The sequence below is a fragment of the Pseudopodoces humilis genome, chromosome 6, assembly GCF_049639895.1.
Source record: "Pseudopodoces humilis isolate 2021_Gansu_Grassland_sample_001 chromosome 6, ASM4963989v1, whole genome shotgun sequence".
NCBI lineage: Eukaryota > Metazoa > Chordata > Aves > Passeriformes > Paridae > Pseudopodoces > Pseudopodoces humilis.
The window spans coordinates 71,749,613-71,765,647 of NC_142205.1; the positions used below are offsets into that span (position 1 = coordinate 71,749,613).

General features: G+C 45.3%; 1 protein-coding gene across 2 annotated transcripts in view; it reads left to right on the forward strand.

Annotated features, from left to right (window-relative positions):
• Positions 1–558: 558 nt before the first annotated feature.
• Positions 559–16,035, forward strand: part of BMP2K (BMP2 inducible kinase) — a 48,156-nt gene continuing 32,679 nt past the window's right edge. For both annotated transcript variants that reach the window (XM_005531746.3, XM_014260396.2), the window contains exon 1: positions 559–944. In XM_005531746.3, coding sequence (XP_005531803.2) covers positions 797–944 — 148 coding nt within the window. In that variant the 5' untranslated portion in view covers positions 559–796. The remainder of the gene's footprint in view (positions 945–16,035) is intronic.

Here is a 16,035-nt window from a genome sequence, read left to right on the forward strand (position 1 = left end):
CTAGGTTTGTGAGAGACCTCTGGTGATCATCCCTCTGCCAGGGCAGGGTCACCTCGAGCAGGTGATACAGGAAGCATCCAGGTCAGTTTGGAATGTCTGGACGAGGAGGAGACTACACCACTCCCCTGGGGTTTCCCTTCTGGAAGCACTCCACAGCCGCAAGAGGCTGTACAGCCCCGGGCCTGCAGAGCCATTTTTACCACCGCGATCATTACCACATTGTCCCCACGCCGCTTTGCTACCCGCAGGCTCCTTCTCGAGGGCATGTCCCGGTCCGGGCTGGGTCGGTGGAGCACGATCGGCGCCGTGAGGGGCCAGGCTGAGGGGGTGTCTGCGGCATGCGTGTCCCCCCGGGCGCGTCCCCCTCAGCGCTTCCCGCCATTTCCCCTCAGGCGGCGCGCGGCGCCCCAAGAGCGGGAAGCCGCGCGTGAGGGAGGGGCGGGCCGGCGGTCTCGCGCCGCGCCTCGCTCCCGCGGCACGTGCAGGGCCGGCCGCACTTCCGGCCGGGCGGGTGCTTCTGTGTGGGGCGGCGCCGCGCGTGCGCCGTGAGGCCGCGCGCCGGCGGGGCGGCCGCTCCCGGCGCAGCGCGCGGCGTCCCCTCAGCCGCCCCGGCCGCCCGGTGCTCTGGCTGCTCCTTCCTCCTTTCCCCTCCTCCTTCCTCCTCGTCCTCCTCCCCTCCAGGAGCCGGCGGCGGGAGAGGAGAAGAGGGTGCCGCGGCCGGCATGTGAAGCGGAGCACCCCCTCACCGCCGCTTGCCTCCGGTTCCTCCCCGGTTCTTCCTGGGGCTCCGCTCGCCATGAAGAAGTTTTCCCGCATGCCCAAGTCCGAGGGGAGCGGCGGCGGCGGCGGGACGACGTGCGGTGGCTCCGGGAGCGGCGTGGCCCTGGGCAGGGCGCTGCTGGTGGGGCGGTACCAGGTGACCCCCGAGGAGGCGCTTGCCGAAGGTAAGAAGGGGCCAGGGGCGGCGGGGACGGGCCGGATCCAGGCCTTCCCGGCCCCTCGGAGCCGCTCACCCGAGGTGAGCCGCCTGCGGGGCTTCGGGCTGGGCTGCTTCGGCCGCTCCTTGGGCCAGCGGCTCGTGAGGGCGCTCGGAGTTCCCCCGCTCGCTGCCTCGGGTGAGTGAGGCGGGGTGAGGTGTCACCGGCGCCTCCGTCAGCCTGCCTCTTTGGCTTTTGCCCCTTATTCTGGAAGAAAGGAAAAGAAAACAAAATAACCCACCCGACGAAATGAAATTCCTGGTCTTCCTTGGTGTAAGGCAGCAGATTGGTGTCACGGTCACGAGTGGAGGTGCACTGCTGGGAGGTTGTGCTGTGGAGCCTCCCCTCGCTGCAGGGTGCTCGGCTTGTGCTTCTTGTGGTGAACTTGCACTTCTTGTCGTCGGACTTCCACCGGGACCGAAGCAAGAGTTGTGTGATTTTTTTGTAGCCACAGGGTTGGCTGGACTTTCTTAACTGTACTGCTTCCTTAGGTGCTGGCATGGGACACCGCCAAAACAGCCATTTTTGAGTTTTGCTCTGTGTGTGAGTGAAACAGCGTGGTGTTCATTTCCCAGAGCTGGTAATTGATGTGATGTGTGAAGTGTAATTCACTTCCCAGGTCACTGAGCTCAGGGCTTGTCCTCTATATTTCATAGTTACAGAATGTTTGTTTACAGCACACTGCTTCGGGTGTTGTGGGTAAAATAATTCATCTCTGTCCCTTTCGTCTGTGTGTTGCTTAGTCTGTGCCTAAGTATATTTATGCAGCGGTATAGTGGTGAACTTTTCACTGATCATGTGCATTTCTTGGTGGAGATTTAAGACACAATTTTAACAAGTGCATGCAGATGATATTACTAACTGGAATGGGAGCATATGAGTAGCATTTACATTTTCATTGTTATCTAGAAATGATTTTCATAGAAAAGTGGATTTGGTACTCAATATTTAGAATACAGTATCTTGTTTTGGGGGTATGAAGATGGTGTCGGGAATTAGCCAACTGCATACCTGGTTGCCTAAAGTCTGGCTGGTCCTTGCTGGGAACTACTTCCAAGTCATTATGGTCTGATAGAAGGTCATGTCTAGGCAGGGCTGATGGCAAGATAGAGACTTAAAAAAAATAAATAAAAAAGAAGACAATAGGCTCTTGAACAGTTTGAGGAGGGAATACAGAAAACGTATGTGGTGGAAAGGAGAGAAATTGCATAGTGCTTTGTTTAGTGTAGCACATCATTAAAAGTTTTCTTGTAATGTTCTGTGTGTAGAGTCACTATAGATGATGTTTTTTTCCCTTTCTTCAGCTGGCAGAAACAAATTGATAGCCCTTGGGGGCAGGGGAAGTCCAGATTTTAACATGTGACGGTTGGGTGAATTAACTTCCTACTTTTGAGTCTGAAAGATGTTTTCTACCGCTTTTTTTTCCTAAGCTTTTATGTGGCCTGTCAAATATGGATGCTTAGGATGGGAACTGATAATGCTTGTGGCGGTGCAAATCTGCCGCAAAGGTTGTCTTGAGAAAAGTCTCCAAGCTCCCCCTGGAGCGGGTCAGTAGGCCTGGAGGATAAGAAAATAACAGGTGGCACAAGTGCAGGGTTGGGGAAACCGGGACACACGGGGCAGTCTCTCCCAGCTCCCTGAGGGTCGGGGAGCAGCTGGGCTGTAACAAGGTGTGTGTGCCACAGGTGTGAGGGGAAAAGGGCGCTGTGACTGCGTGTCCAAGTGGCACTTGTGTGCTCCTAAGTGACACGAGGGTTGATGGATCAAGAGAGAGTTTTTTTGTTCAGGAATTGCTTGTTGACAGTCAATCCCTTGCCTCAGTAACAATTAATAGTAAGAATTGTGTGTTACTGCTGTTGCATTAGTCATATCGCTACCTGTAATTAATGCTGAACACTTTTTACAAATCCCCTGCTTCATAATCTTTCTCTTGGGAGGAGAGAGGAGAAAACTTTTTTTTTCCTGTCCTTTTTGCGCAAGGCGTTTTTTTCTTTCCGTTTCTGAAACCCAGTTTAGCTGAGGCTTATAAACTTGTCAGGTAGTTCCTGTTACTCAGTGATGATGAAATAGCGTTTAAGATGCTAATATACAAGTTAGAGCTTGTGTTATGAAGCATTAATGATAGATTAGATGAATTAATCTAAATAACTTAACAAATGTATTCACTGATTTTTATTTATTTATTTATTTACACAGTGCTCTGTTAGAAGAAGTGTGGTATATATTATCTTTATTAGCTGTGAGAATTAACAGCATTTTATGTCTGTTTTATGCAAGCTGTTTAACCCCCATCCTCTTTCCATATTTTGTTCTGAGTAGTGTTAGGAAGGCAGCTGCTGGCGTTGTCGAGAATTGAGGCTCAGCTCCTGGTAAGTAGAGGGCTGGCAGCAGTGATACCAAAAAGCTCAGGTTATGACCTTCCTAGGCTGCAGTGATGAAGCTTTGGGTAGGTTTCTCATGTTGCCCTCGAGATGCTTTTCTGTAGTTTTTTGACAAAATGGTTTTATTGCAGTGTTCTAAAGGCAGAAGTGCGGAGCATTATAATCCAGTTGTTTTGAATGAAGAATAATGGTATTGAAAGGAAATGCATCCTTTTGATGAAAGAAGGTGTGAAGTTGAAGAGCACTAGTTATTAGGCTGTTAGATGGTTTCGTTTGTTCTAAACACACCTGTTTTGTGGAGACTTCTTGGCCTCCATAACCTAGTGGTCAGTATGTTGTTGGATGGAGGTATTTGTTTTTACTTTTTACTTCTCAGGGATGGGGGAAAAAGCAGGTAATTCAGTTTAAGGTTTGATGTAAAAAATCAATTCCTGTCCATTTTGAGGGCAAGGTAGAAATATGTGGAATAAGTGACTGATACAGAGTGAAGGCCTTGTCTTTCCTTTTATTGAAGCAGAGTGTTTGCAATGCAGCTGAAGTTTGGAAAGTGAAATCTAATAAAAGTATGGGGAGTTCTCTGTTGAAAGTTACAGATGGTGCATGGGGAACTCCAATATTGGAAAAGACTTTACAGTTCAGAAATTGCAGCAAACTGGAAGTGGCCAGATATAAAACATGTTCTAAAAATTATCTCAAATGCCAATGCAGAATGGTTTATGTTGTCAAGTGTGAAAAGTGTAAATTAGCAAGTTTGCAAAATATTTTTGTCTTATAAGGGGAGGAGATAGAAAGCTGTGGCTTGACATAGTGATGCTACTTAGTTGTTTGCCTTGACTTGGACTTCACTAAGTCCTTTTTTCTTAATAACTGCAGTAAAAGTGATTTTTCTGCTTTCTATAAAGGTAGGCATCGGAAGACACGTTACTGGTCTCGTGCTATGACTTTTCTTGGCCCTGGTGTCTGTGGAAAGAAGGTTTGTCTGTGGGTACAGCGGTTTGTGTCTCACCAGCCGGGCTGATGAAGCGGCGAGTTCGGAGCTGTGTGGCGTTGAGCCTTTGCTGCTGTAGCTCAGGAGGATGTTGCTTTTCTAAGTGACCTTGTGTCTAGGACTAGAGAGGCAGGGAAAAAGCCACTCAAGTGGTGTGAAGTTCACTTGTTAGGTGCTTCATTTAGTACTTACAAGTTCATTAGTTCATGTTTATGTAATAGAATGTTTTTAAACGGTAGTTAAAGCATAGTTTTCTGTGAAAAGGGGCCTCTCAATAGGAAGAGAAAGTGAAAAAAGCTTAATAAAGCTGGAAATGGCATGCTGTCTTTCATATTTTTTCTTACAGCACAACCTCTTGGAGTCATTACTGGAGAAACAGCTAGAAAGCCCCAGCCCACTTGGTAGGTTTAGGGGAAGGTAGCTTGATGCCTTCTGTGGTGTGTGCAGAGAAGCAGCCAAATTCTCAGAAGCTTCAATAGCAAACTGGTTATTAACCCACAGAGGGTCCGTGGCTTTCTCCCCATTTACCCACTCTGGGGGTCAGCTTGATTTCCTGTCAGAGAAAACCTTTCAGCAAGTCTGTGTCACCATGGACTGTGGGTCAGTCACAGCCATTTTGGGGCAGGGCGGGGAGGGAGTTGGTCAGTGCCATTGTAGTGTGGACCAGAGACTGACAGAGCCTCAAAGGGGCAGGGGGGGAGCAGTGGCTGGCTTACCTATGCTGAGCTCACCCTGTTACCTGCATGCTTGCCACCTGGTTATTTTGGGCCAGTCAGCCATTCCTCCAGTCTCCTACACTGGTGAATAAATGAGCTTCTTGCAAGTTTGACTGTCCTACTTTAATTGTGTATAGTCTTTGCAAGTACTTGATAACTCTTATGGTTTGGTTTGCCTCTTGCATTCATCCTGTTCTAGGCCTAAGTGAAATGTCACCTTAATGGAGAGGAATCCAGGTCCTGTTTTGTGAGCTCTTGTGCTGTGCATTTGTAGACAGTCGTGCTGTTTACTTAAGTTCTTCCAACCTCTCTTCATATTAGGGCAGTCTTGAACGTTCTGTTGTGTTTTTTGTTTTTTCTACCTTATGTCTCAGCAATAACAGTTCAGTTTGTAATCCAAATTAACAAACTTTGTGTTGTGCACAAGATTGTCTTTGCTTTTGTTAACCCCCACCTCAATTAACCTTCATACCATCATTTTTGATCCCCAGAGCGAGGTATGGTGAGGATTGGCAGCGCCAGCAGCTGCTGTAAATTCAGAAGCAGGCTGCTGTATAGCTGACACTGCTTCATCTCCTGTCAAGGTGGGGCTTGTTTGTTGTTCTTTGTTCTGGAGCGGTAAATAGAGAGAGGTGCCATTGTAATGGGTCTGTGGACTTTAGTACTTCCAAGTGTTTCCACATGGTGTGGCCCTGGTTTTTAACTCTGGGAGAGCCTATTTGTGTGCCAGGTGCTATGAATGTGCGTAGTGTGGGGTGACTTGTGTTGTGACTGTGTTGTGCTAGTTTTCTCCTGTGAGCCAGGGTGCTGTGTACAGTACTGGTTTTCATTAATTTGGTTGGTGCATGTGACTTGCTGCTCTGCGGAAGCTGCTGTTTTATTTTCAGTTGTTTAGGTGGATTATGAGCTGGAAGGCTGTCTGGAAAACTAACTTGGGGAATTCAAGTTGGATTGGGTCACGTCAATTTTTTTTCCAGAGTGTAACATTTCTGAATCTGTTTGCACATGACTGTAAAGGTCAAGCCTGTCATTCTGTCTCAAACAGTTTTGCTTTGCTAATATTGGAGTAGCAGATACCATTTGTTCCATTTCAAGATATGAGGGAGAAAAAGCAGAGTGAGTACTTGAAACTGACTTTTGTTTTGGCTGAAAGTATAATACAATACATGTGAATCTCTTCTACACTCTCCAAAATAGTCACAGCTGCCTTACACCGAGTATATCTGCAGACTGGAAGGTGCTAAGATCCTAGACCAGCTTTTGATTTGTGGTTGGTGAAAGACAGGAAGCCTGTGCTGTCATGTGGGGGCATTTTTTTGGGACTTCCCGAGCCTCGTGCAGGCAGCTCACGGCATGAAAAAGTGTTTGGCTCAGCACGTAGCTGTGTTCTGTGTAATGACCAGGCAAACCAACCAAAAGCAGTTTGGGCATTAGTGTGTGACCCTTGTATTACACCAATAGGCAGGGAAATGTCTCTTTTCCTGTAACATAGCTCACAGAATGAAAGCTCTAACTCGATCACAGTACAGTGTGTGACCACTGTGGTGGCACTTGGGTAGAGCAGTGGCTCTTGCTGTGCTCCCCAGGGCTCCTGCGTGCCTCTGGGACATGGGTGGAGAAATGAACAGGTTGGGAAACATCTGTAGGCTGACAAAGGCATCCATTGTACAGCTAGGGCCAAGTTCAGCTCCTAGGACATGTGGTCTAATGCTCTTTGATTATCTATTTATTAGTCATTGCATGCCCTGCGGATGCTCGTTCCTGCATCGTGTGTATAAGGACGGGTTGTGTTACACCTCTCTTAACTGCACACAGTCATATTCTCTTTTGAGAATGTTGTCCCTTTAATTTTTGTGTTGCCAGAAGTAGTTAAATAAAGAGGAAGTACTTGGGAACCTAGTAATTCTGAGCTAAGTTTTCAGGCTAGTGGCCAAGAGTTGGATGGTTGCAGGAGAAGGAGCTTGATTTGTAGCAGTATCATGTTAATATCACACACAAACTGAGGCCATCTTTCCTTTGCCAAATTTTGAGGAAAGACATGTGCCAGTGCATCTGCCATCTACTTGCCTTGGATTTTGGTAAAGTATGCTAATGTTACAGTAGTCATAGGAGGAGGGTATGTGTGCAGATGTGTTGCAGGAGAAAGCTCTTGGACACCCTCACAGGATAAGGCAGCATGGAAGAATGAAGGCTGTGTTAGCTGTGTCTGAGAAGGACATGGCATAGCTTTGAAAGAAGCTGCTCAGGATCTTAATGTGTTTTTGGTGTGCTTTACTGGTTTAACTGAAAATCTGGGTTTTTTTATTACATCTCAGTGTTTTGCATGTCAGCATGGAAAAGAAAAATTGTTGGATAAAAGCGGTAGAATTCCTTTTCAGACACACATTAACTAGGAACCAGTAATTGTGGGCAGAGGGTGTGTGTTTCTCTGGGCTGTTGTTAGGGTAGTGGTGGAGCTGTCAGTCAGTAAACCTGTATGTTTCCCATGGGAAAGGGGTCCTCCAGTGGGTCTGTGCATGGAGTGCTGTAGTTAACACCAAGGGATGGGGCTCAGTGTCTAGGGAGCAGCACAGTCACTGCCCCGCTTGGCTTTTGTAGCAGGGAAGAAGGAGCATGTGGTATTGCATAAGCATGTTAACTGTGTGAGCTCAGCTGCTTTTCCAGCTGTACATGTTGGTTTCCTCTGTAAATGTGCACATGTGCTCTTGGACGGGTGTCTCGCTCGCAGCTGAGTATTCATCACCTCTGGTTCAGAGGGGAGATGCTAGAGGTGCTCAAATAGGTTGTGCCGCCTGTCTCTGGCATTGCTTTGGTTTACAGTGTTTTGTTTGTCTTCATTCTCCTAATTCCTTAACCTTGTGCTATATTTTACTTGCTGCAGCTATTTTTTGCCTCTGTGATATTCTGGCTAAGCAGGCTGCCGCAGTCGAAGGAATTGGTGTTTGTAAGCTGAGCTGTGTTAAGTGACACTATGAATGCTCTGTGCCTGCCAAAGGGCAGTGTGAGAGCTGGGTGACAGCTCGGGGACTAACCCAGAGCACAGCTAGGGTCAGTCACTAGCCGGATGGTAATTTGATTGCTTCAGATGCTGTCCTTCTCCAAAGAAGCTGTTAGATTTGCAGGCATCTATTGTGAAATGGAAGGTTTTCCTCATTTGTGTTCATAGGCTTGGTTTAAAAACAGTTGATGGGCTGGACGAACAGCTGTTTCATGGTGTGTTTGGGATATTTGCCTATTAATGATGCCTGGAGCTGGAGTCTGAGGGTAGTTTGCAGGTCCCACTGGTGCAGGTGGCATCATCTCTGGGCTGTTGTTGCGCTGTGGCAGAGACGGCCTGTCCTGCGTTTTCTCCTCCAGCGGATGGAGATGTGAGGCGATCCTGAAACCCTTGCTCTTCCCCATTGAAGGGTCTGTGTTTCTCTGCATCATTGTCTAGCTGCTGACAAGAAAGGAGCCTGAATTCCTCTTCTCCTGCTTTTCTGGTTGTCTTGGGAATGGATTTCAGTCTCTTTCAGTGTTTGTCTCCTGATTAATAAGGTAGGAACCTTTCCCTGCCTCTTCACATTCACATGCTCCTTGCTCACACTTGTCTAGGTTGGTTACTTGTTTCTAGTTCCAGTGGGATGTCTTGGGTATGGGTGGGTTCATCTGTGAAACTGGGTCTCTGAATAGAGGCAGGGTGGAGGAAAACAGCAAAGTGAGGGGTGAAGAATAGAAAAGTGGAAATAAAACCCAGCTTTGATCCTAGGGGACTGTCTTAATGAAATAAGGAATACTGATTTTGGTTTGATGGCAGAAAATATGCTGCTTTGTCCTTGAGCATCAGGTGTTAAAGCACTCTTGTCTAATGGAACTGGAAATTGGCAACCTTGGTGTGTTCTCCTTGTTAAAGGTAGAAGAGTCTTCCCTTAGCATTGCTGGTCACTAGGTCTGCTTTGCTCCTAAGGCTAGCGGTGAGAGCACTGAAGGAATGATTTGTAGAGACTCAAGTGAGGGTCAGCATCTCTGAGCAGTCTTAAACTTGCTGTTCAAGAGGTGTCAAAGCTGGTATTGCTGCGAAGAGCTTCATCAATCTTGGGAGAGTCTTCACTCCACAGATGGAGAAACAAAGATGAAAGGATTTTCCCTGAATCGTGAGTCTGTACAAAAGATAAAGGTAGAGTTGGGAACATCCTGGCTCTGTGATGGCTTCTTCCTCATGCCTTCTGTAACATGCTGTGCCTAGCTGCCATACGCAAAACTAAAGTAGGAATTCTGATGTTACAGGGCTTGAGGAGTTTTTATTCAGACTTGAATATGGTAGGTTTCCTTCTAAACTTCCTTGTTCTTTTAATGGGTGGATTTGCTCCTGTGGTGCCTAGAAACTTCAATAGGCGAGTCTCTACCAATTAATGTACCAAAACATAGGCATGATCCTATTCCTGGTTTATTTCAGTTCTGTTGAACTGACTAATTTTAAAACATTTGTTACTCTGGCTGTGGTTTTTATCTGTGCATCTTGTCTTTCAGTAGCAGTTGTAATGAGTAATTGTTGCAGCATTTTGCTTCTTATGAAACAAAAAATAGCTTTGGAAGTCAGTGATTAATATGACATTTTCTTATGTTCTTTTGCAATTCCTGCAGGTTGAAAAATTGAATGTGCTTTTATTTAGAGAAATTGTTGCTGAACAAGTTTTTTCTTGTTCTGGATAATTAATTCGCATAAAACTGTGAAAGTGGTGCAGAGCAAATAGATCATTAAAGAATGTAAGATGCTGCATTGTACTCTGATGACATGTGTGTGTAAGAACCTGACCTGAATACCTGTGTTCATGAGACTAGAATAGGAAGAGTGAATGAAATTACGTGTGTCAGCATTAGAAATGGGATCAGTTCTGGTTTGTGTGTGATGTGCAGGAAAAGGAATTGTTTGGAGAAAAGCAAATGAAATAATTGCATCCTTTGAGCCTTGCTATGTCTCCCTAGAGCTCAGTGGCACAGTCTGCATCTGTAGTGTTGAGACCTTCAACTTGGGGTGAGTTTAGATGGATTGTCACTTGGCTTTTACTTTGTGAGAACTTGTGGAAGCAACAGGAGGAGAAATTGATCCCAGGAGCAATCCAGAGTCTCCCTAGGCAATCTGAAGATAGAAAAGCCAGTTTGTGTTGTTTTGGCAACTCAAAAGGAAGCAGTGTACTGCATCTTATTTGGTTTAGTCTTGTAGTCTTCAAGTTCCATCCATCTTGGTGTGACTTTACAGTATTATCCTCCCAGCTTTGTGCTTTCTTCAGATATTTGATTTCTCTGTTAGATGTTTTATGCTTTGCTTATTACTTGAGGTTTTATTAAACTGACTTCAAGTTTTAGAGCTGCATTTTTAAGAGGAGGCTTTTGCTCAGGGACATCTTTGAGTTTAGACGGTAGTTGGGTCCTAACACTTTCATTGTCTGAGACATCCCCAAACCCACGAGTTCCCAGATCAGGCATTTAATAATTTTATCATTTAATAAATAACTGCCTTGTTCTGAGTTATCTCTGTTGACTGGCTCCTTGAAACATTAGAGGTATATGAGAGATACTAAGTGATTTTGATAGTCTTGACTCTGCTATCTGGAGTCCTGTTGCCCTTGCAGCATAGTTTGTTCATTTAAAATTATTAAGCTGCTTAGACTGTTATGAAATTCCAGTGTATCTTTTAAAATTGTAAATGTTACAGTGTGAAGTTCGGAATCCCAAGCACAGAAGTGCTACAAAGGTTTGAGAGATGCTTTATATGCAGTTCGAAGTATTCAAATATTTTCAGCATGTACCAGATAGAGGTTCAGGAACTGCCCGTCCCCATACAGGTGCCAAGGAATTATTTTTGCCTAAAATGGCTTACAATTCTATTTATTGGTGTGAGCTGCTTGGATCTCAGATGTTGTGCACTTAAAGTTTACTGGTCCCCTGTTGTTCTTGTGCCGGGTAAGTCTGTATCAGCATACTCCTTTGGTTTGCCAGAGTTTAAACATGCACATAGGTACACACACATATGGATCTGCAGACAGCTAAAGACTATGAGGTAAGATAATGAAACTCCTCCTTAATTATTCATATTGGGTGTTTTAGCACTAATTCCAAGCAGTCAGTCTAATTCTAGTCATGCTTCTGGATGAAATGGTCAGTGAATTATGCTCGGATGTGAAGGTGAGTGAGACTGCAGGCTCTCCCTAGCAGTGAAGAGATGGGCTCCATCCTACTAATTGATATGTGTAAGGTGTCTTAGAAGAGGAGGGAACCAGAGAGTGTTCCTGTGCCATGTGCCTCAGTCTGAAGTGCCGCCGGCATTCTGAACGGCTTGGTTTGTGTCTGCACAGCCTGGTGGCTCTTGTCTTTGTGTGGCAGCCAGGGGTGGCACTGGGCCAGGGCACCATGAACCAGCCGCTGCGCCGGAGCCGGGCACTGTGTGCGGGGCCTTGTTCCCGTGCCACGGCGGCTCAGGGGCCTGCAGAGCCCTGCTTTGCTCTGCAGGCTGGCCTTCCATGTGGAAATCACAGTTAAAGCAGTGATTGCAAGGAAGGTGAAAGACCAACTAGAGAGCGAGTAAGAGTTTGGTAAAGACGTGGTGTTTGTTTTCTCAACTGGTTGGTAAATGTATGGTATGACAGTTGAGTTCAGTTCCAAAAAAGTCATGGTATCTGCACATTGGCCATATAATATCTACCTACTGATTTAACTAACTGGTAACTATATTTGATTTTTTGATTATACTGTTCCTAAAATCAAGTTTTATACAAAAAAAGGTAGGGAATGATATTTGAAATTCATCTATAAAACAAAATGAATTTGTGCTCTTAACCTCACCGTTGTAGAATGGCAAACTCTGTGTTGGTCTGCATGCACAGATGATGTCATTGTTGTGGTTTTTCAGCTCACTCTGTTTTCAGGTCAGACCAAGTTACAGCTGCAGCTGAGTTCAGTGAACAAAGACATGAGGTGGGGAAGACATGTAAAAGATAAAACTACTGTTTGAAGTTTTCAGGTTTTGGGATTTTTTTTGTAAACTGCGCTAGTGGATTCTCATTGTAGGTGTCTTATCAATGTCTGGGGTAAGTCAAAAAGCTTTCTCATGAAAAGCACTGGTGATTAAGTAGAGGGTAACAGGAATTTTCACAGTCAGTAAATTGAACTGTTGGTGATCTCCTGGTCATGTTCTGTGGTCTTTTCCTTACAGACAGGAAAGGAAGTATTACTTGACTTAAATACAAACTTCTGGTAAATGTAGTTGTAGAGGTAAATGCATTAGATTATCTTTTTTCAGTGAAGAGAGAGAGGTGGTGATGATGTAATACATGAAAGTAGTACAGTGGTTGTGACAAACTCTCAAGGAGCTTGATTAGAAATACAGAGAAGTATTTGGTCTTTTTCCAGCCAGACTATGATAAGGCATCAGCTTTACCCTAAGAAATAAAATCTTTTGTCTTGGGTGCATAAGATCTATTCCTTGAAGGGTGTGTCAAATCCTTGGATTTTTTGATGTTAGTTTTTTTGGGGTTTTTTTGGGTTTTTTTGTTTGTTTTTAAGCATGCATTAAATGAGCTTTTAAATCTTTCATCTTCCTTAAGCTTAGATTACTGCTGGAATTGCATGTGTGTTAGGAGATGTATCTGCTTTAGGGAATGGGTGTTTTATGTTTCTCTACCAGCCAAGTAGCCAAGGCTGTCAGGCAGAAGGTGCCATGGAAGCAGTAGCCAAGCATGGCTAACAAGTCGCCTGGACATGAAGAAGCAGGTGGGTGATGCTGGGCTGCACTGCAGGACACAGAACTCTGTTCCTGTTGCTGTTCACTGGGCCATATCAAAAGCATCTCAAGTTTGGCCCTTGGGTGCACCGGTGTTAATAAGAACAGCTCTTTTCACAAAAGTCTATAGCAGACCTTAATTCAGCTTTCCCAGCTTGCTCAGTAACTTAAATGTGTTGGACTCCCCCAGGCAGTCTGTGGTGCTTCTGTCAGAGCTTTTCCGTGAGGCTGACCCACAGCTGCTGCTGGGAGAACTGGAATCCAGCATACATGCCTGTGGCAGGGTAACAGTGCCATTAGCAGAGGAGTGTGTGGCAGACCTGCCTGCTGTGGCTGCACAGGGATGTCCTGCTGGGATGTGATTCACAGCTGCTGTTTTCCCAGTGCTGCCGTAGGAGCGGATACTGATTTGAGAAAAACAGTGCTGCTTGTCCAAACTAGCCCTGATAGGCAGCTTGTTACATGGTGGGAATTTGTGTGGGCAGTGGGAAAGGGAGCAGTGGTATGTCCCTTGGAATGCATTGTCTGCATGCTTAAAATAAAGTGGAGAAATGCTGAACACTGAAATGTGTGTGTAGAAATATGGAGTATTTTAGGGGTAGGGAGCTATTTCTGGTTTTGGTTTGGGGAATGGGAGCAACATCTGTCAGATGTTCTTCCGGGTGGAGCTGTGTCTCAGAGCCTTCATGCCTGAGGCTTGTGAGGTAGGCTTCAGTAAAAATATCCATGCCCGTGTGCAGGCACACAAAAGCAGAGATGTGAATGTACAGAAAGGTGTATATGTGATGGGTGTTAGTTAACGCTGCCCTTTTTCAGTGAGATGCAGTGAGCACACACACAGGTGTTATGGCTTGGCTTGGCAGCCCCCCAGCACGATGGCACCTTCCCAGGGTCTGGAATATTCAGGGCTGCCAGGGAAAGGGCACTGAGGCAGCGGTGTTGGAGCAAGCAGTGTGGCAGTGTTCTGGGATGGTGAACACTGGGTGCTCCTCAGCCTGCAGTGTGGAAGCTGGCATGTGGCACGAGGGACCCACCAGCTGCTGCAGGAAGATGTGTTGCACTGTAGTAGGACAGCCCCTCATATTGTCATGTGGAGGCCCTTCAGGAATTGGAAGACATAACTGTGGCTTCGTTCTCTGGTGAAACTTGGGACAAAACCTAAATGTTTCATGAAAAAAAATTCATAAAGCTTGTAAAAGGCATTTTAAGTTTCAATTGAAGGGTTCTCCCTCAACAATCACACAGTGTTTGGAATCTGATGAGAAATTCAAGTGTTTCAATTCTGTGCATTTTTAAAGGTTTTGCTGTCAAAAATAGCTGCACAGCTTCAATCTGGAACGCCAAAAAGCCTGACCTGGTATTTTAAAGGAAATTAGCTTGTGGATGGATGGCTGTCTTGGTGCAAAGTTGGGGAAGAAGAGAGTGAGCAGGATATGTGTGGGTAAACGGGTCACAGGGAAATAATTGCACTTGACCCTGTTTCTCTAGCTTTGTGGTGAGGGACACAAGGCTATCTCCCTGACCAAGGTCATGTGAAGCTGAGAGCCTCACTTGGCAGCAGGCTTCATAGATAGAAATAAACTATCCTTTAGGTTGTTGTTGGGCTTTGTTAAGAACAGCTTTCCACAGGGACTGTAAAGCCAGTGTGGAACTGTGCTCTGATGGAGACAGTCACGTTGGCCTTGGAACCCTCTTAGGGCTCACAGCTCCATGGCTTTATGTCTTCAAAAAGTGTCCTCCTGAACACAAGATTATATTGAGTTGTTGAGGAAGTTCCTAAATACCTAATTGTATATTCATATTGCAACTTAATATTGTGTAGGCACATGAGATTGACTAGGATCTCTCTATGTTTATGCATTTATTTCTTCATTCATTTCAGAATGACTTTCATTCATTCTTTCGTTTGTTTCAGAATGACTGAAATGTACAGAAAAAGCAGTTGTAAATACTGTATCTGAAAATGTAATTTTATATAATCATTAGCTTTATCAAAACATATTTTTGAGTATTTATTTGTCTGAATGGGAATGGATGCTAAAACTCAGTCACCTCTCCGAAACAGCCGAGTTGTGATGGATGTGTAAGGAATCATTTATAGTGTAGTAGCTACCATTCCTGTTTCAGCCGTTAGAGATGTGGTTGGTGGTTGCTGTGTGTTACTGTAGAGGTAAAATCCTTCTGTGCCAGAAGTTGTGTACTGTTTGTCTGAGATTTAAAGAAGTAGTCAAGGGATTCACTGCTTGGAGAAACAGCATTTGGTGCTTTTGTATGTTTCAAAAAAATGTGTATGATTTCAAAACCAGCATTGTCTGCATATACGTAATATGCCTAACTTTATCGGAAGTATCTTTGTTAAAATGTTTCTAGACCGTCTCCACAAAATGGCTCTTGGCAGTCTGAAAGATGGTGAAGTTCCTGGAAGATTTTTTGGCCTTATTTTGTTTTACCTGAGTAAGCAAATAGGGTAGTTAGAATTCTGACAGCTCCGCTCTTTCCTGGTTGGAGTTTCAGGAATGTAACATGATAAAGTGTAAATGGCATGTTGCAGCCTGTGAAATTAGTCAAGGTTGACCTTAAATACACATAGGAAAAAACCAAACATGTGTGGCTGATGTAGAATTTCATTAAGAACAAACAACATAACTAGCCCAGAAAAAAGCCCAAATCCTTGCTGGTTAGCTGATAATAAGATCCCAAAAGCACGTAGTTAAGGTGACAGAGAGACAGTTCAAGGAAAGAAAGGCGTGTGAGCTTTTTAAGGAGTTTAATTCTGCTGAGTGTTGGCTTACATAACTATAGATGCTGTAGAGAGGCTTCTTACTAAGCATTCCAGGGGCAAGTGCAGTGTGGCTGTTGTTTGGAGTGATCTTGGTGGAAGTAAGAGACTGAAAGATGAAGCTCCTTGTTGTGTTGAACACCAGACAGCAGCTGAGCCCCATGCTGGGCCCTGGGATGGGGGGAGAACAGGAAGGGGAGCAGTGAGAAAGCCCCACGAGCTGATAGCAGGACACTTCACCTGCTATCAAGTCGGGTCTTGCTCAGGGTTGTGCCACTTGTCTCCTGGAGGAAAGGATTTTTATAGCGGCGGTATTTACTGATGGAAAACCATTCGAGGTCAGGGGTCTGCTTCCTGCCAAAACAGCACCAGGTCTGCTTTTTCAGTCCCTAGGGCTCAACTGCTGGCTTGTATCGCCACCTAATGGCAAGAGCA